The sequence below is a fragment of the Protopterus annectens genome, chromosome 15.part0 (assembly GCF_019279795.1).
Source record: "Protopterus annectens isolate FY-2018-M chromosome 15.part0, PAN1.0, whole genome shotgun sequence".
Taxonomy (NCBI): Eukaryota; Metazoa; Chordata; order Ceratodontiformes; family Protopteridae; genus Protopterus; species Protopterus annectens.
The window spans coordinates 407138996-407163717 of NC_056749.1; the positions used below are offsets into that span (position 1 = coordinate 407138996).

The 24722-nt window shown below is 46.1% G+C and overlaps 1 protein-coding gene across 1 annotated transcript in view; it reads left to right on the forward strand.

Moving 5' to 3' along the window:
- The window catches only part of BRWD3 (bromodomain and WD repeat domain containing 3), a 1896258-nt gene that overhangs the window by 590919 nt on the left and 1280617 nt on the right, over positions 1-24722 (forward strand). The window contains exon 20 of the mRNA XM_044057276.1: positions 12850-12999. Within this exon, the coding sequence (XP_043913211.1) occupies positions 12850-12999 (150 nt within the window). The remainder of the gene's footprint in view (positions 1-12849; positions 13000-24722) is intronic.

The window sequence follows — 24722 nt, forward strand, 5'->3', positions numbered from 1 at the left end:
AGTGCGGTGTCCCTTTCTCTGGCATCTTCTAAAACACTCCCCTGGGGTTTTGGATCCCATTCTGGGTCTCATCTCTCATCCAACCGTGTCTGGATTTACCCAATCTTCAGTTCTTGAAGGTGACCCCATCCATGGTTCTTCTAGTTCACTTGATGGCCAGGAATTCCAAACGTTCGAAGGTGATGGTTCATATACTGTCATCTTCTTAGAATCTGCTAGGAAAGTGTACACCAGTAATTGGAAGTGATTTGTTTTGTGGGAGGAGACTATGGGACTTGATCCCTTTAAGCCCCCACCCAATGGAGTCTGTTTTGGACTTTCTAACTGAGCTTTTCAGTTCTGGCTTCAGCTTTTCTACTATCATGTTTCATTTAGTGGCAATTTTGAACTTTCATGTTAACAGGTATGTCCTTGGTTTCTCACAAGATCTCCAGTGCCTATTTAAAGGGCACCTTTCACCTTCATCCTCCATCCTCCAGTACAGAATGTGGTGCCTTCCTTGGATCTGCCCTTTGTTCTTCATGTATTGACTGGTCCCCCCTCTGAACCTTCAACCTTCTCTGATCTGAAGCTTTTGTCCTGGAAAATTGTTTTTGATGGTGATATACCTTGGCAAAATTGTTTCAGAATTGCAAGCACTTGATTCTTCTCCACATTGTTTTTCATAAGGACAGTGTGTCCCTTCGTACAAACCCTTCTTTCTTACCTAAGGTAGCTTCAGTGAGTAACCTTCATGGTTCATTTCATCTTCCTGTGTTTTTTCCCAAATTTCCTAACAAAGGCGAATACCTTTCTGCATTGTTTGGATGTGCATAGGCAATTATGGTTTTATCTTGACTGTACTAAATCTTTAAAATCTAGCCAGTTTCCTTCTCAAAATCAAGGCTGGGCTCACCTGTATCTAAATTAACTTTATCCAAGTGGTTATCAGATTGTATTCTGTTTGCTTACTCTCTGAGGCAAGTCTTTTCACAAAAGCTTAGAGGCAGTTCTGCTAGAGCTGTAGCTACTTCTACAGCTTTTCTTTCAAGAGTGCTTAGGATATCTGTGCTGCTGCTGCTACTTGGTTGAGCCATCATACCTTTGTGTCGCATTATAAGCTGGTCATTCAATCCAAGTCCAGGGCTCCTTTTTGTTCTGCTGTATTGCAAAATATCTTTCCTTAGTTCCACCTAAGTAATTGTCATGTCTGGGTACTCTGCTCCAACCGATTCAACCTGTGGGACAGATATCTAATATGAAATTGATATACTCACCATAAGGTGGGAAGAAATAGCCAGGGAATTATTATGGCTAGGCTTGTATAGGCCATAGGGCCGATAGCCTAGTACCAACCTATGAACCTATAACAGTAGATATCTCTTGTTTGTTTACATCTGGTTCAACCATCCTGCCCTCCTGTCCCTGACATCTACTGTTTATATTGACTCCTTGATTTGGTGCATCTTCCCTTGGTGATGGCTGGACAGGAGGGGCTCTCTTTTTTTTTTTTTTTTTTTTTTTTTTTTTTTTTTTATAACTTGCCTAGTGTCTTGCTTTTTCTTGAAGGTAGTCTTGTTTTTAGGCAGGAAATGGGAATTAGTTAAATATGTTGGAACATTCTACCTATACTTCACGGGCGAACTACATCTGGGAGTTGGAGGAACAGGGAGTTGTGGGTGAAGGAAGCAGATCCAAGTCAAGCTGAAAGGTTTTAGAGTCAGCCAGTGCTGGATCCAAAATCTTGCAGATTGAACCAGATGGAGACAGACAACACAAATCTGTCATTATTGTGAGTACATAACTTTTGATGTTAAGTTGTCTATCTCGCCTTCATTCTTACTGGATGGGTTTGGAGACGATCCTCTGCTCCGTCTCGGCCTACCACTAAAGCTCGAGAGCTATTTACTGGCTCAAGGCCTCCCCATATCCCACAATGCTAGGCATCAGATACCCAGATCTCGTTTGCCGCTTCAGCTACGAGGTTGCGATTTTACTGGCTCCAGGTCATATAAATCTTTTCTTGTATTATTACCTTTATATTGTCTTATTTTTATATGATCCTTCCCTGTTAGTTGAGGTCTCCATTGCTTCAGTTGGAGCGAAGCCATGGGTCTCACTCCTCTGTCCTTCAGGCTATCCGATCATGACTTGGAGAGGGTGGTCAGTAGGCTCCTAAAATCGCAGGCCCTGGCCAAAATGTCCTTCTCAACAGACTGTGGCTATCCCTGTGTCTTTAGCAGTTCCTCCTCCGACTCTACCACTGTGTTCGGAGCTGGAGCTCGTCGGGGCTCGAATCATAGGAACGTCTGAGCCGATACCACACCTTTCGGCTCCCTCGTCAGCTCCGATCTCTTCATTGGTTCCGTCCTTGGAGGGATCCAGACGCCGAGACTCCCTTCTTGGTTCCGAGGGGGCGAGTGGCATCAGACCCTTGTCTGACCCTGTTCTCCCTCTCTGGGCCTCAGTGCAGGTGAGCTCGGCCCCATCGGCTTCTGAGCCGTCCCTCTCGGTGCCGGGAGGGGTTCACGTCTCTTCGGAGCGGGGACCCTCTTCTCTGCCTGATAGGGGCACCTTCGAGGTCATGAGGAGTGTGCTGACTCCTGTGTCGGCTCCATGATTGGCCCCTTCGGCTCCTCCCCCCATGGTGCCTGCAGCGGTGTCTGTCCACCCTCCTGATCCCAAGCATGGAGACCAGATGCTCCAGGTCGCCCCATTGGGCGTGTCTTCCTCTTCTGAGGTCTCCCCTGATCATTCAGAGGAGCCGCCTCGGAAGAGAAAATGTTAGAGGAAGCATGTTGACTCCCCCGAGTCAGTCACGTCTGATACTGACTTGGTGGATTCAGAAGGGTCCCCAAGGTCCCCCTCTGAGGATGTCTCCTTTTCAGACATCCTAGAGATCCTTAGGCAGATGGGGAACTGGACTGCCCTTAACCGTTCCGAGGACGAGTCGGTGTACCTGGACGCGTTTGGTTCTTGCCCTTCCACCTCCTGGGTGTCTCCACCTTTTGACCCGCTCATGGAAGTGGTGGCTCGAAAGGCGTGGACAGCCCCGGACACAGTGGAACCAACTCCCGCAGGCCCATTGAGTTTATTACAGCCCCATCCGACAAACAATTTCTGACAAAAGGTGTCCCTGTTGATGCCATAGTGGTGGCAGCAGCCACTAAGAAGGAGTTGGCTGACCCTTTGGTGCCTGTCCATCCACCTAATAAAGAATCTAGGACAATGGACAGGTACGGGAAGCGGATGTTTTCTTCAGCGACCTTTTCCATGCGGTCGCTGAATTATCTGTGCCATTTCACCCACCTTCAAAGGGATCTTCTCAAGGAACTGGGTGATACCCTTCAGGATCCATCAGCTGCAGGGTCTCAGGATAAGATTAACTCCCAGCTGGCGACCCTTAACTCTATAGTCAACTCCTCCATACGGCTCATTTCTTATGCAGCCGATGGGGCGAGTAGGACCGCAGGTACAGGCGTTGCTTTGAGAAGACAAGCCTGGATGCGGTTATGTAACTTTGCTGACCCCTTTAAGGTGTCCTTCACCAATACCCCCTTCAATGGTTCGGCTCTGTTTGGACCACAGGTAAAGGATACCCTTACTGGGTGTGAGCAGGAAGGCAAGACTCTCTCTGCCGTGGGAGTCCATTTTTCTACTCCCTCTAGACCATACCCTAAAGGTTAGAAGAGTGGAAAAATGTGGTTTTGGAAATCCCAGAGAGTCGTGCCTGACACATGTGGCGAGTTCCCCTCCAGGGGCAGAGGAGGGAACAATAATATTTGCCGCCCGAGGGGCAGAGGGGGTACGCAAAATCAGGGTAGCAGAGAATCTTCCTCTGACAAACCCTTGCAGCACCCCTGAGGGGCTGCCCGACTGTTCACCTTCGGCGGCAGTCGGGGGAAGATTGTCACTGTACCCAGAAGCCTGGCAACTCCTCACACAAGACAAATGGGTACGGTCTATCATATCCGAGGGTTACAAAATCCCCTTTGTCCACACCCCTGTACAAGCAAACAGGTCCCTTCCAGATGTTCCACCCGGTCTAAGGGAACAAGCAGTACTAGAAATTTCAAAACTGCTAGGAAAAAGGGCCATCCAGCAGACCAGCAAGGATCCGGGATTTACTCCAAGTTCTTTTTGGTACCAAAAAAGACAGGGGACTGGAGACCCATTTTGGATCTCAGCAGGTTATCAAAATCTGTTCAAAGAACTAAGTTCCCGATGGTCACGCTTCAGTCCATTCTACCCTTTTTGGGCCAGGACAATTGGATGTGCTCCATAGACCTTCAGGATGCGTACTACCATATCAAAATGGACAGATGCTCCAGAAGGTTTCTCCACTTCCGGCTGGGAGCTGGTCACCATCAGTTCAGAGCCCTGCCCTTTGGTCTCACCACAGCCCCCAGGGTGTTCACCAAATGCTTGGCAGTGGTTACGGCTCACCTGAGACGGCAAGGATTCCAGGTGTTTCCATATCTAGGCGACTGGCTCCTGACTGCTTCCACCAGGCATCGGCTACTATGAGCCAGGGATTATACCATCCAAACTTGCTCCGAGCTAGGTATCTCTATAAACTTCGAAAAGTCTGCATTGTCGCCTTGTCAATCTATAACCTTTATAGGCGCAAGATTTAATACAAAAGAGCTGTCGGCAAAACTTCCCTTAGAAAGAGTATCAGACATTCGCCAACATGTCCAGACCTTACTACAGTGCAAGAGAATTCAGGCCAGATTTGTACTGAAAACTTTTCACATGCGGATTCTTCAATGGATGCTTTTTACCCAATGGTAGTTTCAACAGCTTCCGATGTCTCACAACATAATACCCACCAAATCATACAACGACCACCTTTCTTGGTGGATGGTCTCCTCTCAAGTTCTTCAGGGCAGACAGTTTGTTCTTCCTCCTCCTGTTGCCACGGTGACAACGGATGCCTCCCTGATCGGGTGGGGGGGGGGGCATTTTCAGGCAGGACTGTCCAGGGCACTTGGCAACCTCTAGAGTACCACCTGCACATAAACGTCTTGGAGATAAGAGTGGTACTTTTAGCGTTGCAAGCTTTTCAGGACTCTCTACCCACTGGGACTATTGTAATTCACACAGACAATATGTCTGTAGTGTGGTACATCAACAGGCAGGGCGGAACCAGGTCCTATCCCTTATGTCGAGAAGCACTCAGACTCTGGCAGTGGGTGATCTCCTCTCAAAGGTTTCTGATAACGCACATCCCCGGGGAAGTCCAGCGTCTTAGTGGACAGGCTAAGCAGAGCTATTCGCATGCCTCTCGAGTGGTCTCTCAATCAGTTAGTAGCAGACAAAATCCGCAGATGGGGTCAACCTTGCTGCGATCTTTTCGCAACCCCTCTCAACAGCAAGTGCGACGATTTCTTCACTCTCTTCCCCCTCCCCGGCCACTCCTCCAGAGACGCTCTAGTTCATGATTGGGCCCGGGGTCTTCTGTATGCATTCCCACCCTTTCCCTTAATTCCCAAACTAATTCAGAAAGCAGCTGCATTGGGATCCAGGATGATCCTCATTGCACCTTACTGGCCTCGACAAATTTGGTTCTCATTCCTGCATCGTCACCTGCTGGATCAGCCTTGGAATCTGGACCCAGTGCCAGTCCTCTTGGTCTGTCATTCGGGGGCGGGCTGCACCAATCCCTTCAGTCTCTCAACCTCACAGCTTGGTTGCTCCACTCCCAACTTTAGCCAGGCTTCCATATATTTCTTAGCCAGTGCATGAAATCATCGTTTCTTCGCACAAATCTGCTACCAGGAAGACTTGTGCTAGTAAGTGGAAACGTTTCTCTTTACAGCCCCAGTCCACCACGTTCTAGATTTTTTAGCAGAACTTTTTTGAGCAGGATCCTCGTCTGCCACCATTAGGGTCCAATTGGCTGCTATCGCTAATTTCCACGCTGGCCTGTCAGAAACCAGCATCATGTCCCACAAACTTTGTAAGGCATTTCTTAAAGGGACTATTTTACTTAGGCCCCCGGTTAAGAGATCCCCCGCCTCCATGGTATTTAAACCTGATATTAACTTCCTTGATTCTCCCTCCCTTTGATCCTGCGGCCTCCTGTTCCTTAAAATTACTCTCCTGGAAGACTCTCTTCTTAGTAGCCATCACCTCAGCTAGGAGAGTGTCGGAACTTCAAGTCCTCTGTATTCGTCCTCCTTATCTTGTGTTTCACAAGGATAGAGTTTCACTCAGGACTAATCCCTCTTTTCTGCCCAAAATTCCTTCTGAGACAAACCTGAATCAGGCTATTGATCTCCCTGTCTTTTTTCGTAACTATTCGAACAGAGCTGAACAAAAGTTACACCAATTTGGACGTTCACAGGCAATTACGTTTTTATTTGGATAGGACTAAACAAACAAGAAAATCGGACCAACTCGTCCTATCCTATGTTGAGTGCAAGCAGGGCCTGCCAGATGTTCTTCATCTCACATTGCTGCAGTCATAACTTATGGGTAGTCCGCTGTCCTCGGTCGGCCCGAATACCAAAGTATTAGGCTGACGTCGGTCATGGGCACTCAGATCTGACGTCAGAGCGTCAAGGTATTAAAGCGCATGACCGACGTCATTTCCTCAGTCTTTTTTGCCGCATGGTCCGAAGCAGAAGCAGCGTTTGCAAGTGCCGTTCGCTCTGAAATTTTCGTATTCTGAGTTTCAGACCGAAACCAAGTTGGCTAAGTACCCGTTGGGGAATATTTTTGTTTTTCTTGCCTCGGTTATTTCCGGATGTCAGAAAAAGTGAATAATTGTATTTCTTGTGGGAAACAGATACCGCATAGGGATTACCACTCTCTTTGTATTCCTTGTTTGGGGCCTGAGCACGACGTAGTAGGGTGTCGCTTTTGTGCTAGATTTAATAAGCGCACCATTAAACGTCGGTTAGATTGTGCTAGGCTTGTCTTCGGTAAGCGGTGTAATTACAATATGCCGTCGGATCCTCCGACGCCCGCTACCGCGAAGAAGCGCAAAGATAAATCTTTGAAGTCCAAGCAGGATGACTCGTCCGTTCCGGACGCCGGTTCTTTAGACACTATGGTGGATTCGGTTGAACCGGCCGAGGTTTCAACTGAGTCTCAGGGGGAGACGTTGGTTTTGCAAGATGTGGCCTCTCAGGAGTCAGGTCAGGCTGAGGGGGGCCTCTCAGGTTGTTGTTCTCCCTTCTTTGCCTAAGGTGGTTAGGCCTTCTCCTTCTGTCTCTAAAGTACCTTCCAAAGGCTGGCCTGGTTTGCCTGCCACAGGTGTCAGTCCTAGTTCTGCAGGTTCTGTGCCCAAAAAATACATGCTTAAAATGGCAGAAGATTTAATTACTTTAATCAGGGGTTCTATGCCCCCTCCTGATAAGAGGCCTAGGGTGGAGCCAGAAATAGAAAGTTTGGAACAGGCTTCAGATTACTCAGAGTCTTCGGCTGAAGACATTCAGGATTTTCCTCCTTATTCTGATTCAGACGCAGAGGATTCCACTCCTTCTGCTTCTCCTCCAGAGGATTTTTCTTTTTCAGAAACCCTGCATTCTATGAGGGAGCATTTTAAATGGGAAGGTCAGGATTTCTCAGATTCCCAGAAGAGGCTTAGGGAATTTTTGTTTTTACCACAGCATAGGCCTTTGGCTATACCTCCTGTTTTGGATGTTGTTCAAGACGTTTTCTCTGAGGCTTCCCTTAGTCCAGACTGTTTGCCTCCTGCTCCAGTTAAGCCGGATAGGTATTACAGGGTGCCTGAGGCTCATAAATATCTGTATAAGAGCCCTAGGGCCGACCCAGAAACTATTAGCCAGGGACCTAAGGGTGTCAGGGCTTCTGTTGTAAAGAATCCAGTTCCTATGGATAAGGATGCTAGAGCTTTGGATAGGTGGGGTAAGAAAGTGTATACCTCTTCCACTTTAGCAGTGAGGGCTTTGAATTGCCAGTTTCATATGTTGAAGTACCAGAATTTTCTCCTTACTCAGTTAAAATCTAAAGTGGATGCTTTGGCAGAGGGCATAGAGTGTAAGGAATTACAGGATTTGGTACATGCCTCTGATCAGGTGGGTAAGCATGCTTTGCAGTGTAGTTTTGATGCTTTACAGGCTTCTTCCAGGGTGGCTGCCACTGGTTCAGTTATTCGCAGGCATGCCTGGCTTAAGGATCAGAATTTGTCAGAGCATGTTAAAGCTAGGATTTTAGATGCTCCTTTGCAGTCTGAAGTTTTGTTTGGTTCTCCTGTGGAGTCTGTCTTGAAGAAAATGGAAGACAAGGCTAAGTCTATGCAGACTGTTAAGGATTTTTTGCAGGTGCAGCCCCCTAAGTTTAGCAGGAACTGGCCTGCTAAGTGTTGGACTTACCCTTCTTCTGATACGCAGTCTAGGGGTAGATCTAGACGTGGTAGGGGCAGAGCTCAGAGTTCTTTCAGGTCTAGACCGTGTAGTTCACCAGCCCAATCTACAGGTGAGGGCAGGGGCCAGTCCTTTCGTAAACAGGCCCAATGACCTGCATTTCCAGCTGCCAGATCCTTCCTGTCTGGCAGCTCCTTTGGGAGGAAAGTTGGCACTCTTCAAGCAAAATTGGTTTCTAGTCACCCAGGACAAATGGGTGTTGGACATTATAGACCGAGGCTACAAGTTTTATTTCTACACATTGCCTCCTTTCAAAGGCATGCCAGACGTTCCTCCTCAGCAAAGGGTAGAGGCTCACAAACAGATTTCTTTACTTCTTCAAATGGGGGCTACACAGCAGGTCCCTCTGTCAGAGGTGGGCATCGGATTTTACTCTCGCCTATTTCTTGTACCAAAGAAAGGAAACACTTGGAGGCCAATTTTGGATTTATCTATCCTCAACACATATCTGGACATTCCAAAATTCAAAATGTTGACGTTGCAACAACTTCTGCCTCTGTTGGGCAAAGATCACTGGATGGTAACTCTGGATCTCAAAGAGGCTTATCTTCATGTTCCTATCAGGCCCAGTTGCAGGAGATTCCTGCGTTTTCGGGATGGGACTTTACATTATCAGTTCTCTGCATTGCCCTTTGGCTTATCTACTGTGCCCAGGGTATTCACAAAAATTCTGGCTCCAGTGATAGCCTTCTTCAGGTTAAGAGGAATACAAATTTATCCTTATTTGGACGATTGCCTGATTCTTGCTCAAGACAAGCACGAGCTTCTTCACCATCTACAGTATGTTATGACAGTGTTAAGGTGCCTAGGGTATTCTGTGAACGAAACAAAGTCCAGTCTAGTACCCTCTCAGGAAATGTGCTTTCTGGGTGTGAGACTGAATACAGCTTCCCAGATGGCCTTTTTGACCCCGGACAAGCAAAAGAATCTTTCACTTTACTTCCATCAATTGTCTCTACGGTCCAGGCTGACTGCAAGGACAGTCCTTCAAGCCTTGGGGTTCATGGCATCTTGTATTCTGGTGCTTCCCAATGCCAAACTGCATATGAGGAAGCTACAATGGTATCTCAAAAATGTTTGGACACAACACTGCCAAGATCTGGACACTGTCATTCAGATAATACCTTGCATTCAAAAGGAGTTTTTGTGGTGGGCTCAGGAATGTCACCTAAACAAGGGACTCTCTGTGACCCGACCAGAGGCGAGTCCGATTTTAACGACGGATGCCTCGGACAAGGCTTGGGGAGCACACCTCAATGGAAAATGGGTTCAAGACACGTGGCCTGCCAGACTTCAACATTTACATATCAACTTGAAGGAAATGTTAGCAGTCCAGTTTGCATTGATGGCTTTCAAGGATTTACTTCTCCCAGGGCAGGTGTTGATTCAAACAGACAACACTACTGTCATGTGGTACATCAACAAGCAAGGGGGAACCCATTCGTATCCTCTTTGCAGGCAAGCTATGATTTTGTGGGAGACTGCTCTCAGTTTGCAACTCACTCTTCAAGCAAGGTTTCTGCCAGGAACACAGAACTCCTTAGCAGATGTTTTGAGCAGACGGATAGTGGATCCCCACGAGTGGAAATTGGATCCTCATGTATTTCGACAGTTGACAATGATATGGGGGACTCCAGACATAGATCTGTTCGCTTCTCCACTAAATTTCTAGGTGCCAAAGTTTTGCATAAAGATGTTTCATCCCACAGCTTGGAAAGTGGATGCTCTATCATTCAGTTGGAGCAATCTTCACGTCTATGCCTTTCCGCCTCTGCCTCTACTTCCAAAGGTTCTCTTGAAGGTCAGACAAGACAAGCCCTCCATGATTCTAATAGCTCCAGACTGGCCTCGACAGCACTGGTACCCTCTGCTGAGGAGTTTAGTACGGGAACCTCCTTACCCTTTGCCTTTGATTCCACACCTTTTGACTCAGGAGGGCAATCATTTCCTCAATTTCAGGATTCAGTCCCTGCATCTAACAGCCTGGCTTATTCTGTTTTAGAACCTGGAGGGTCGCAGCTTCCTCAACAAGTTTTGAATGTTATTTTGGAGGCCAGGAGGCCTAGTACAAGGAAAGTTTATGCTGATAAATGGAGGAGATTTTTTATTTGGAGCAAAGCAAAGAGCTTTGATGTTTCTAGGCCTGATTTGAGTGTTTCTCTTCAATATCTTACAGAATTATTGGACAAGGGTTTGTCTTTCTCCTCTGTAAAAGTTCATGCTGCAGCCATTTCTGCTCACTATGACTGTGACCCACCATTGTTCTCTCATCCTTTGTTTAAGCAATTCCTTAGAGGGGCAAAGAACATAAGACCCCCGCGTAGAGCTCCTACTCCTGCCTGGGATCTCAATTTTGTGTTGGAAAAACTTACTTTACCTCCTTTTGAACCTGCAGCTACAGCTGAGTTAAAGTTTTTGTCTTGGAAGACTGCTTTTTTGTTGGCCATTACGTCTGCTAGAAGGGTTTCGGAATTACAGGCTCTAATGGCAGTTGAACCTTTCCTAATTTTTCAAAAGGACAGGGTATCTCTGCGTACTAACCCTACTTTTATGCCTAAAGTGGTTTCAAATGTGGCCTTGAACCAATCTATTCATTTGCCAACTTTTTATGCAGATCCCCAAAATAAAGGGGAGAAAATTTTGCACACTTTGGATATTCACAGGCAGTTGCGTTATTATTTGAGCAAGACTAAAGGGTTCAGACAGTCTCAGCAGTTGTTTGTTTCTTTTGCTTTGGGTTCTCAGGGGAAACCTGTTTCAAAACAAACTATTTCTAAGTGGATTGGCCTTTATATTGCTTTTTGTTGTTCTCATCATGGTAAGGAGATTCCAGCTGGAATCAGGCCTCACTCCACTAGGGCTACTGCCACTTCTACTGCTTTTTTAAGGGGGGTAGCTACTAAAGATATTTTGGAAGCGGCTACTTGGAGTTCAGTGCACACTTTTTCTAAACATTACCATCTTCCTCTATTCCAAATCTAGGGCTGGATTTGCCACTGCAGTCTTACAGGGCATTTTGGCAGCTCCCAATGCTTTATGATTTTGCCAGCCTCCCTTTACCTCTGCTTTGGGATTCTACCCATAAGTTATGACTGCAGCAATGTGAGATGAAGAACATAGTACAGTTTTGTACCTACCATAAATGTAGATGTTCGAAGATCCACATTGCTGCAGTCCAATTTACCCTCCCTCCTTCCCCTCTGTAGTTTGGAGTGGTTGCATGGTTTGGGTTGTAGCTGTTTTTTGTACATGGTTTTAGGGAGTTATTCTATTTTTGGCAGTTGCCTTTATTTTTAGGGCCTTCTGACATCTGGGGCAAGAAAAGACTGAGGAAATGACGTCGGTCATGCGCTTTAATACCTTGACGCTCTGACGTCAGATCTGAGCGCCCATGACCGACGTCAGCCTAATACTTTGGTATTCGGGCCGACCGAGGAGAGCGGACTACCCATAAGTTATGACTGCAGCAATGTGGATCTTCGAACATCTACATTTATGGTAGGTACAAAACTGTACTTTTCTAAAGTAACCTTATTCAGGTGGTTGGCCTCTATTATCACTTTGATTTATCAATTGAGACATAAAGAACTCCCTGCAAAACCAAAAGCTCATTCCACCAGAGCGTTAGCTACGTCGGTAGCTTTTCAAGCAAGACTACCAATGGAATCTATTTGTGCTGCAGCCACATGGGCTACTCCTCATACTTTCATTTCACATTACAAGTTGGATATGGCCTCCAGGAGTTGAGCTGATTTTGGTTCCACTGTGCTCGAGAGTCTGTTCCGATGAGCCACCCAGGGCTAAGGTGCCAGGGACGCTGTCCCATCCAGCAAGAATGAAGGCGAAATAGACAACTTAACATTAAGAAGTTATGTACCTACCATAAGGTTCCATGTTAGTTGTCTTCTTCTCGCCTTCTTTCTTGCGTCCCACCCTCCATCCCCCTAGCCTGGACAGACCGAGAAGAATCCCTTTTGAGGCCTTCTTCCTCTGGCTGAGATTTATCTAGGTTACGTCCTCCTCTGTTTTTAGTACTGTAGGAAAACCTTGTAGTTTGGACAGGTGTCCTTAAAAATTTTCCATGGTGTTAGCTCTGCCAAATGAGATCTGGGTATCTGACGCCTAGCACTGTGGGATATGGGGAGACCTCGAGCCAGTAATTAGCTCTTGAGCTTTAGTAGTAGGCCGAGTCGGAGCCGAGGATCAGCTCCGAACCCATCCAGCAAGAAAGAAGGCGAGAAGAAGACAACTAACATGGAACGTTATGGTAGGTACATAACTTCTTATTCTTCTTTGATTTAATAAAACACATTGTTCATCAATCTATACTTGAAGCACTGGTTGATTACATGTGTGCAGAACTAATCATGGAAGAAAAAATCAGTATTGTGTGTAAGACAGTGCAGCTTCCATGTTGCTGTCATTGTATGGAACTTGTGAAAGCGTGATACTCATTTTCCCCTTTTTTCTCCAGGATGATCAGCAGTTGTACTGTGGAAGATTCTTGAGGCGATCCCAGCGTAAAAGACAGCATAATTACCAAACCCGCTCCACTAAAGAACAACACCCTCGATCTAAGGATCGGAGTACACGCACAACTGAAGATTCTGAAAATTCTTCCGAGGTAAGTACTGTATTTATTTCACATACTGTGCTGAGAAAATATTTTAATGGATTTCTGACATTTATCAGCAGAGGTGGTATGGTTGCCTTATTTGCTGTGCTTGAGGGGGGACATTGTGTTTTTTTTTTTTTTTTTTACTTCAACATAAATGAAATAGTATTAACACCAGCTTGTCTGCAGTGTTTTTTGTCATTGCCAACTGTTACTCAGCTTTAAGAAAGGGAGAAAAGGTGGGAGAGAAGAGTAAGACAACAGTTTTGGAACTAAATGGGAAAGAAAGGAACTTCATTTTGGAATGACTGTACTATAGTACAAGAAAGCAGGGAAGAACAGAATGAATTGTAAGGTGGTAGAGATTTTACTATTTCAATAATAAAAAAATATAATGCTTTCTACAATAAAACTTGCATGCTAACATTAAAGGCAGAAGGGTTAAAATGATAAAGCTAGTAGATTACAGTATATACAGATCAAAAGCTGAGAGAAGTGGTGATGGACTGCTGAGGAGACTTAGAAAATGGTCTGGTAAGAAATTGTTATTGGGTTTCAGGGGATTGAATGTAGTACAGTATGTACTTTGGAGCTTCCACCCTTCTAACAAAGACAGGATAGACAAAGTTGTGGTGGCTGTGGATCAGCTGGAATGTGAACAGCCTGAGGAGGCATATAGAAGAGGCAGGCAGGATATATCGTATGATTTGCTGAGTAAGGTAAATGTTAATTTGGAGGTAAGAACTTCTATGGCAAGCTATGGTTATGCTCTTGTTGATTTGTATGCACACACTACAAAAAGTGTCCTAAATCATGGTGTCTTCCCTGAACCCATAGCATTTGGTTTTATTAATGACTAGTCCTACTGTTTAAAAAATTATGATCTGAAGTAGTTAACTTCATTTTATCTGCAACCTGTGGGGATACGGATCCTTATTGGATCCGAGCCGGCAACTTTTTTCTAGCATCTGCTCCAAGCTCCTCCCCTTACCCATAATGCCCTGCCATCTCCTATCTTCCCCCAGATCTCGTTTGCCGTGCCAGTAGTGTACATTGTGGTCTCCTTTGCTCTGAGCTCAGGGATAGTAAGTAGAATTTTTTTTGCTGATATCTAGGTGTGCTTGACTAGGATTTCCCTTCCTCCCCTTCTGTAGTATTGTGTTTTGTCGTTGGGGTAAAAAAAAAAAAAAAAAAAAAAAGTTTTTTTGTATAGAGTAGTAGTTAGACTTGCCCTTCCCCTACCTGTGTGTGTGTTGTTTTTGGAAAGGTAGTGCTTGTACCTTGGAGTGCAGGACTATGGCTGACCAGCCAAAGCCTGTGTTCAGAAAATGTACAGAGTGTGGCCATAAGCTTTCCCCGGCCGATGGTCACACTCTGTGTGTGATATGCTTAGGAGTGGCACATTTGTCCACTCAAGTGTGCGGTCTGTTCAGGTTTCATCCCTAGGGCCCTTAGGGATCGTAAGGCCAAGCTAGTTGCCAAAGGCCTTCTTCCTGCTGCCATTCTGGAATCTGCCTTGGCCTCGGTCGCTAGTGTACCACCTTCCACCTAGACAGGGACTCAACCTCCCTCTTCATCTGGCGATGGGTCTTCAAAGGACAGATCTTCAGTCAGCGAGTCTGACAAAGATAAGGAAAAAGTAGAAGAGAGGGAAAAGGAAAAGGAAAGGCACAGAGAAGAAAGGGAGAAAAAGGACAGGCATCGTAAGAGGTCCCCAGACAAGGAGCTCTTTCTCAGCCCCCCATCTAAGACCATCAGGCTTGTTTCTCACCAGAGCCGTTGGAGCATTCAGACCCGAGGCCCTTCTCCCCACTGTTCAGACCCACCAGATCCAAGTCGGTGGCCTCTTCGAGGTCTATTCGGAGCCTTTCAGACATGAATATGGACAGGATGATGTGGAGATTTATTCAGACCCAAATTCAGATGGGAGTCTTGCCAGGTCCCTCTCCCTCTGGAGGGGCAACCTCCGTGCCTCTTTTCTACCCCATCTCTCCTTCTACGATCCGTGCTTTGGGGCTCTTGGATTCGAGCTTTTTCGGAGCTGGTAGCTCGGCGCCGACGGTTCCTCCAACCTAGACTCCGGCTGTTACCTTGAGTTCCTCGGATCTGGCTTGTTCGGATCCGAGTGTCTCTCGGAGCCGCGGACAGGGAGTCTGACCCAGGGGAATACATTTTTTGGCTCCGACCTTTTCGGATCCGATCTGTTCCCTCGGACCTCAGGCTACCCTGTCTTCAGCTCCGGTCCCCGCTTCAGATCCATGGAGGACTTTTCCCCCGGCCTTCAAAGTGGTGGAGAGGGCTCTCTCCCAGTGATTGAGACCCCAGCCCATCCCCTCGGATACCACCCAGGCCCCTCTGGATTTGGCGACGACTCCATTCATCCTGTCTCAGGGACAGCCCATGCCAGAGGATCCCCAGGTCATTTTCCCCGAGGAAACCCCTGCAGCTCACGGATCCCCTTCTGAATGTCCCACTGAAGAGGGTCACCATAAGCGCAAGTGCAAAAGGAGGCACTTGGGCTCCCCCAAGTCCCTCACTACTGACACTGACTTAGATGAAGGAGAAGGTTCCCCCAGGTCACCTTCCGAAGACGTCTTTTTCGGAGAAATTATGGAGATCCTCCGCCAGAGGGGAGGTTGGTCAGCCCCAAAACCTTCTGGTGATGAGTCAGTGTTCCTGGTGGCCTTTGGCACGGGCCCATCTACTTCCTGGGTGGCCCCACCAGCAGACTCCTTGGTGGACCTCTTCACCATGAGGGGATGGAAGGAGCCTGACACCATAGAGCCCATCCCCAAACGCCCTGACAAGGTTTTATCTCCCCCTTCTGACAGACAACCCTGGTTGGAAGGAGCCCCAGTTGATGCTATGTTGGTCGCAGCGGCCACAAAGAAGGAACTAGCACAGGAGGGTTCCTTAGTCCACCCTCCAGACAAGGAGTCCAGGTCGGTGGATAGGTTTGGGAAGCACGTATACTCCTCAGCGACTTTTTCTATCCGTGCGCTGAATTATTTGGCACATATGATTCGGCTTCAGCGAGACCTTGCTTCGAAATTCGCTGAGTCACCCCCAGAGTCTTTATTGCCGCAGGACAGACAGCTGTTCTCGGCGAAAATGTCTACTCTGAAGTCAGTCTCAAACACATCTATGTGGCTACTTTCCCATGCCACAGAAGGAGCAGCTAGGGCAGCTGGGACAGGCATAGCCATGAGGTGTTATGCCTGGCTCAGATTGTGTCAGTTCGCGGACCCTTTCAAGGCGTCATTTATTCCCTCTTTGGAAAGACAGTACGTGACACACTTGTCCAGAGCGAAAAGGACGGGAAGACTTTGTCTGCCATTGGAGTCCACTTCTCTAACCATCAGCTGTCCTTTTCTAGGAATCAGAGAGCAGAAGAAGATGTGGTTCCGAAAATCTCAGTTTTCCCGTGATTCTCAGGGCAGCTATTCCCCCAGAGGCAGAGGGGGACAGGATCGATGCCAACCCAGAGATAGAGGGGGTCCCAGGAATCTTGGGTCTAGGGAACCCTTCTCTGATAGACCCGGTCAACAGCCCTGAGGGGTTTCCCGACTGTCCTACTCTGGAGGCAGTCGGGGGATGATTGTCCTTACACCCAGCGGCATGGGAGTCCATTACAACAGATCGCTGGGTTCTTCAGATAATATCCAGAGATTACTCTATTCCTTTCGTTGCCCCTCCAAATATTACAAAACACCTCTCGGATGTTCCACCTGCTCACAGGGAGGCTGCAGCTCTAGAGGTTTCAAAGCTGCTTCTCAAACGAGCCATCGAAAAGGTCCCCCTCGATCAGTCTGGATTAGGCGTCTACTCAAGCTTTTTTGGTGCCAAAAAAGGCAGGGGACCTCAGGCCCATTTTAGACCTGTCAACATTAAACCTGTCTGTAGCCAAACAGAAATTCCGGATGGTCACCCTCCAGTCCATTCTACCTTATCTCTGAGAGTGTGACTGGATGTGCTCGTTAGTTCTTCAGGATGCCTACTATCACATCAAAATACACAGAAGCTCCAGGAGGTTTCTGCGCTTCCAGCTGGGAGCCAGTCATTTTCAGTTCTGAGCCCTACCCTTTGGTCCCACCACAGCCCCCAGGGTGTTCATCAAGGTAATGGCAGTTGTAGCGGCTCACCTGAGGCTTCAGGGTATTCAGGTGTTTCCATACCTGGACAACTGGCTCTTCGCTGCGCCCAACAAGCATCACTTGCGTCTGGCCCGAGATTATTTTGTTCGGTTAGCAGACCTACTGGGAATTAGTCAGTGTTCACAAATCCCATTTGCAACCAGTACAAGTTATAGACTTCATTGGGGCACAGTTTAGACACTTTGCAGATGAAGGTATTCCTAACTCCAGACAGGATTCTACATCTCAGGTGCCACATAGCTCAGATAGTGAACTTCAAGTCTTCAAAGGCGAGCGAGGTTCTTCAAGATTCTCCCTTATGCGTGCCTTCATATGCGGGTTCTTCAATGGATTCTGGCTGTTCAGTGGTCTTGGCTAGACCTGCCCATGGAATTTCTGATCAAGATCAGTCACATCTGCAGGGCATCTCCTCTTTGGTGGTTAACTTGACTGGAGATATCAAAAGGACGCCCCTTTGCGTCACCCCCACTCCAAACCACAGTGACCATGGAAGCCTCCCAACTCTGGTGGGGGGACACTGTTGACAATCCAAGGCACGTGGTCCCAGACAGAGACCAGTTTGCACATAAATGTTCTAGAGATGAGGGCAGTGCTTTTAACATTGTAAGCCTTTCACACAGTCCTCCCTCTCGGATTGATTGCAATTCAGTCAGACAACATTTCGGTCATCTGGTATATCAACAAGCAGGGGGGAACCGGATCCTACCCTCTGTCACGAGGCCATGAGAGTGTGGGAATGGGTGATTTCCGGCAACGCACATCCTGGGGTGCTCCCAACATTTTAGTGGACAGATTGAGTCAGGCCATTCTGATGCCTTACGAGTGGTCTCTGAAACGGTCAGAAGCGGAGGAGATTTTCCTTGCATGGGGTCAGCCTTGCTGTGATCTCTTCGCATTTCCTTCCAACGTGAAGTGCAGCGAGTTCTTCACTGTGATTCCCTCACCAGGGGTAGTCCCCAGAGACACTGTAGTCCATGCTTGGCCCTCTGGGCTTCTGTATGCTTATCCACCTTTACCTCTCATTCCGAAGTTTCTTCAGAAACCTTGCTGACTACGGTGCAAAGTGATCCTCATTGTCCCATTCTGGCCTCGTCAGGTTTGGTTCCCATACCTTTGGTCTGATCTCTTAGCTCCCCGTGGGCTCTGGATCCCTGCAAGGATCTAATTTCCCATCCGTCGGGGACATGTCTGCCCGATCTGGGCAGCCTCAATCTAACAGCTTGGTTGCTCTAGTTCCGTTAATTGCCAGGACTCCCGGTCTTTCATCCCAGGTAAAATCTATTCTGGTGGCCTCTCTTAGACACCACTAGGAAACTTTATTGTAGTAAATGGAAGCGCTTTTCCATTTGGGCCTCACAGAGAAAAATAGATCCCTTTACAGCCCCTGTTCCAGCGGTGTTGGACTTCCTGTCTGGTATCTTTCAGCAAGGAGCTAGTTTCTCCACAGTGAAAGAACAATTGGCAGCCATTTCCAGTTTTCACATTGGTGAAGACAACATGGCCTTAGCCTCTTCTAGGCTGTGTAAGGCTTTTCTTGAAGGTACTTTTCTGTTACGGCCCCCTGTCAAGGATTCTGTACCTCCTTGAGACCTTACTTTTGTTTTACAGGCATTGGTGGCTCCTCCTTTCGAACCTGCAGCTTTGGTGGACTTAAAATTTTTGTCCTGGAAGACAGCTTTCCTAGTCGCCATCACATGGGCTAGGAGAGTTACTGAGCTTCAAGCTCTGTCTGTCATGCCTCTGTATTTGGTCTTCCGTAAAGATAGGGTCTCCCTCCGTACTAACCCTTCCTTCTTACCTAAAGTGGCATCTGAAGCAAACATAAACCAGTCCTTTAATTTGCCCGTTTTCTTTCCCAACTTCCAAAATAAAGGTGAATACAAACTCCATTTGTTAGATGTTCATAGACAACTTCGTTTTTATTTTCATAGAATGAAGTCTTTCCGCAAGACTGATCAATTGTTTGTTTCCTTTTCCAAAGCATTTATGGGAAAAGTTATTTCTAAAGTTTCTTTAGCCAGATGGATCACTCTCTGCATTTCACATGCATTTTACATGCCTACAAAGCAAAAGGTTTATCTCCTCCTGGTCTAGGTAAGGTTCACTCTACCAGGACCATGGCGACTTCTGCTGCTTTTTGGTCCAGGGTACCTTTGGATGATATTTGTGCAGCAGCGACATGGGCCAATTCACATACCTTCATTTCCCATTACAAATTGGATCTGATTTTGAGGGGTAGAGCATCTTTTGGCTCTGTGGTGCTCAGGAATACCCTTCCATAAGGGCCTCCCAGGATTTGAGTAGCTGGGGACTCTGTCCCACAGGTTGCGGATAAAATTAAGTTAACTACTTCAGATTAAGAAGTTATGTACTCACCATAACGTTTCATCTGAGTAGTTAGACTTCATTTTTCTGCAACATTCCCTCCCTCCATCCCCCGGACCTTATCCTGTTTTCAGGTTTGGTTTATTGGGTTGAGTTGCGTATACATTGTTAGTTGCAGCAAACTCGATCTGGGGGAAGATAGGATATGGTAGGGAATTGTGGGTAAGGGGAGGAGCTCGGAGCTTGGAGCAGATGCTAGAAAAAAGTTGCCGGCTCGGATCCGATAAGGATCCGTATACCCACAGGTTGCAGAAAAATTAAGTATAACTACTCTGATGGAACATTATGGTGAGTACATAACTTCTTTTTAAACTAAGACTTGTCAAATCCAAACAATTTTTTTATAAAAACCAGCATATCATTTGCTTAATGTGAGAACTGCAAATAAGCAGTAGGTTGCATCTCTAGTCTAGCTTTTCACAGACCTGTAGTTAATATACCATTCATCACCAGCCCAAATAATAAAGGTATTAATGAACAAACTTACATTACACCCCACAGTCAACCATTTATTTACTTATTTTATATTTGTTTACCGGGATACTGCAAATGAGCTGTTAACCCTTTTTCAGGGGAGGCAGGGGAGGAAAAGCCCCACATTACAGTCATACTTTACGTTCAAAGAGTTTTATATAAAATATACAGGTATTTCAAATATATATTAGCAAAATATATAAAAACGGTAGATTGCAATAATTGGTTAATTCACATATAGGTTGTGCATACAGAAATTCAAACAGTACAATATAATGTAGCAATACAGTAATAAGGAGAATTAACCGTATTAGAATAGGTGTAAGTATATGATAAGTTAATAGCTTATTTAGTTTTAAAAGTAGACGAAGGGAGTGTTAAAAGGTAATATTTGATTAAATAGTGACAATTAAAAGAAAAGTTATAAATCTGAGTTAGTGAGTAAAAGAAAGAATTAAAAAGATTATGGGGGGGGGAGAGAAATAAGATGACAGTATCATAGTAGGAAAAGTAACCAAGTATTAGATGAGTTAGGTAGAAATTAGCGCTATAAATAGTATTAATAGGTAGCATTAATATTCAGCTGGGTTTAAGACAGGAGCAGAGCCGTGAATTGTATAAGTGAGACTTGAGATGTGTTTTAAATATGAGGGTTAGCAGTGGGTAGTATTGGTTGCGGGGTCATTTACTAGTGGTTTAACCCAAAAAACTTCATAAACTTCTTTTATTAATTGCCAAAATGCTTTCGAAAAACCATAAGCTCTCAAAATATCCCAAATACTATTACAGTTAAGGGAATCACAGGCCTTCAAGTCGCGTACTGTCATTTTGCCCCATAATCATGTCATTAGCAGTCTCTGATGTTACTTATAGAAGCAAAATGTCACAGATACTATAGCCCTTTATCCCATAAACATCTTCCCCTAAAAACTTTGACATGACCTTTCGTATACCTGTTTAATGGAATCATGAACCTTATTATAATCTGCATTGCATAATGCTAATGGCCTTCAATTTATCAAGTCAGTTTAACACCCTTCTTTTTCCTTAGAAGTTTCATCAAACCTCTACAAATGTCTTCTGATTGTACGCCATTAGGAAACCTTTCATGTACAAAGGAAACATTTTGCATTTGTAGACACATTTTTATAAAAAGTTTACCCCATACCATCATCACCAGAGACTGTCTGCACTACCAGTACCAGTCACTTTCTGCTCTTCTGGAGTAAAAGGTTGTGATGATCAGCCACAATCGACTTGTACCAAAGACTACACTTCTATTGCTGAAAACTGTATTCACCTTTAGGCTGGTACACACCAGATAACTTTCTGCAACCTGCAGTATTTCTTGCTGGGAGATAACCTGTCTGCTTGCATAGTCTTTCACTGTTGAAAAGAAAATGACTTCCCTCTGCACTTTATTGGCTAAATAAAAAATAATGTATTTTCTTTTACCTAAGTAGTTCCTGGCTGATAATTCAAAAAAAAAAAAAAAACCTGTTGTAAAGAATGAAATGAAGCATTATAATACACTGTTGTATCATATTCCTCATGTAGCTTTCACTGTGAACCCCACTCATGCTGAATCAAAAGATAACTGTTTACACCTGTTTGTCCTGGAAGGGTAACATTCTGTCCTAGTAAGATTGTGCCCAGTGTAGTTTTCTTTCAGATAACCGCTTTTAAAGAAGTACACAACCCTGCCATTTTTTATCCTTTTCTCCTGTTTAAGAACATCACAGATGTCCTTCAAGGATGCATCTGCAGTCCTTACATATGGGTTGTCCTGCCTCAGGCAGCCCTTCGGTCGGCCGGATTTCAAAGTCTGGGTCCGGCGTTGGCTGACGTCGCCCTCTCCCCAACGTCAGAGCGCCTGGGGTATAAAAGCGTCAGCCGACGCCATCTTCCTCAGTCTTTCTTGCCGCGTGGTGCCCGAAGCAGAAGCAGTTCACAAGTGCCGGTCGGCCAGCTCCTGTAACTTCAGCTACCGAAGACTTCAAAAGCTAAGTACCCCGTTGGGTACTCTTTCTTGCCTCAGCCGATGTGAGATCAAACGCTTAAAGTTAATAATTGCTTAACTTGTGGGAAACAAATACCTCATAAGGATTTCCATTCTTACTGCCTCCCCTGCTTAGGCCCAGACCACGACGTCTCTGCCTGTATAGCCTGTGCCTCCTTCAACCGACGCACTCTTAGGCGTCGGGCGGAGTTTGCAGAGGAATTTTTTGGGGCTAGTTTTTGTTACAATATGCCGTCGGAGACTCCGACTTCTCATTTATCCAAAAAACGGAAGGACAAGGACCGACACGCGGACTGTGGTTTCGGCTGAAACCACGCCTAGGCCTACCGCGAGTGTCTCGGTTTCAAGTCCTTGGTGCTTCCGATCGCCGAAACCGCACAACCGACAACCTTGGCCCCGGAGGCCTCTTCTGAGTCGGTTATAGAATTTCCTTCGGAAACCGGTGTTCAGAAAACTTCCGACACCATTGCCCTAGACAAAACTACACCAGCTCGTGGAGCAGCCAGGCCTCCTGCATCCATGTCCATAAAGGCATTCACAAGGGCTAAAGCTGCAAAACAACCAAAATCTCTGACTCCCAAGGCTATTCCTCAGGGATCCACTACAGGTTCACAGATTTTAAGTTTAGCTGAGGACCTTACTTCCTTAATTAGGGGCTCTCAGCCACACCCGGACAGGGGCTCTCAACCTCCTCTAGACAAAAGGCCCAGGGTTGAGCCCACTGATCCCCAGTCCTCAGATGATGCTTCAGATGGCTCTGTTCTTTCAGACTACCAGGAGGAGGCCTTTACGGCCTACGAGGATTCTGATGCAGAGGAATCTATTCCTTCTGCCTCCCCTCCTGAAGAGCTGTCCTTTGGGGAGACTCTTCACTCCATGAGAGAGCATTTCAAATGGCAGGGCCAGGATTTTTCTGATTCTAGGAAGAGATTAAGGACCTTTTTGCATTTACCTCAACACAGACCTTTGGCTATTCCCCGTTTTGAATGTCATTGATGATGTGTGCTCTGAGTCTAGCATTACCCCTGACTCCCTTCCTCCGGCCCCTGTCAAACCAGATAGGTACTACAGGGTCCCGGACTCACATCATTTTCTTTACAAGGCCCACTCTGCTGACCCCAAAACTATTTCCCAGGGCCCTAAAGGGGTTGCAGCTGCCACTACTAAAAACCCACTCCCCTCTGAAAGAGAGTCCAGGGCTTTAGAGAGATGGGGTAAAAAAGTGTATACTTCTTCCACTCTTTCTATGAGGGCATTAAACTGTCAATTCCATATGATACAGTACCAAGAGTATTTGTTAGATGAATTGCATAAGAAACTGTCTTCACCTGAACCCCTAGATCGCAAGTCACTTCAGGATCTGGTACATAACTCCCAGCAGGTTAGCAACCATTTCTTGCAGTGTGGTTATGATGCATTGGAAGCTTCATGTAGGTCAGCAATGACAGGTGCAGTCATACGTAGGCATGCTTGGCTGAAGGAACAATCTCTGCCAGATCATGTTAAAGCAAATCTTCTGGATGCACCACTGGAAAAGCAAAAGTTATTTGGTTCCACTGCTCAGGAGGTCTTAAAGAAATTTGAGGAAAAGGCTAAATCTGTGCAAACAGTCAAAGATTTTCTCCAGGTCCAACCACCAAGATTCAGCAGAAATTGGCCCTCTAAGAATTGGTCCTTTCCAGATAGAGAGAGATTTCAAAGAGGAAAGAACAGGCGTGCCAGAGGTAGAGGGCAAGCTAGGGGCTTCCAACAGAGGACGGCAATGGCAGCCTCCTAACCAGAGAGGTAGTGCAGGACCTACAACTACTGCACAGGGACAGACTCAATGACTTTACCTTGACCCCGCCAACCAGGGCTCAATTGGAAGCACCTTTGGGCGGAAAGCTATCTTTATTCTCAAAAAAGTGGCACAGTATTACAAGGGACAAATGGACACTGCAAATAATAGACAAAAGGATACAGGTTCCATTTTCATACATTACCAAAAAGAAAAGGCATGCCAAACCTGCCACCGAATCAAAGGGCAGAGGCTTTAAAATAAATTTCCAACCTATTGCAAATGAAAGCTATAGAAAAGGTTCCTCTCACAGAACAGGGCCAATGATTTTATTCCAGACTATTCCTTGTCCCAAGAAAAGCAAAACAATGGAGGCCTATTCTCGACTTGTCCGCACTGAATACTTACCTCATTGTGCCAAAATTCAAAATGCTGACCCTCCAGCAACTCCTTCCCATGCTGGGCAAGGGGTCTTGGCTGGTAACTCTAGACCTCAAGGAGGCATACCTGCATGTCCCTATCAGACAAAGTTGCAGAAGACACCTCAGATTTCTTGCAGGTTCAGAGCATTATCAATTCTCAGCATTGCCCTTTGGCTTATCTACTGCGCCCAGAGTATTCACGAAATGCCTGGCATCAGTAATTGCACACTGCAGACTTCAGGGGATTCAAATATACCCATATCTGGACGACTGCCTTATACAAGCGGACAGCCAACAAACTTTGGTAAAACACTTGAATTATGCCATCCGCCTACTTCAAACTCTGGGATATGCAGTCAACATTCACAAATCGAGACTTGTTCCATCCCAAAGGATAACTTTTCTGGGTGCAAAATTAGATACAATCACCCAAATGGCTTTTCTCACGGAAGAAAAACAAAGACAACTACCGAATTACTTCAAAAATCTGACAAGACAAA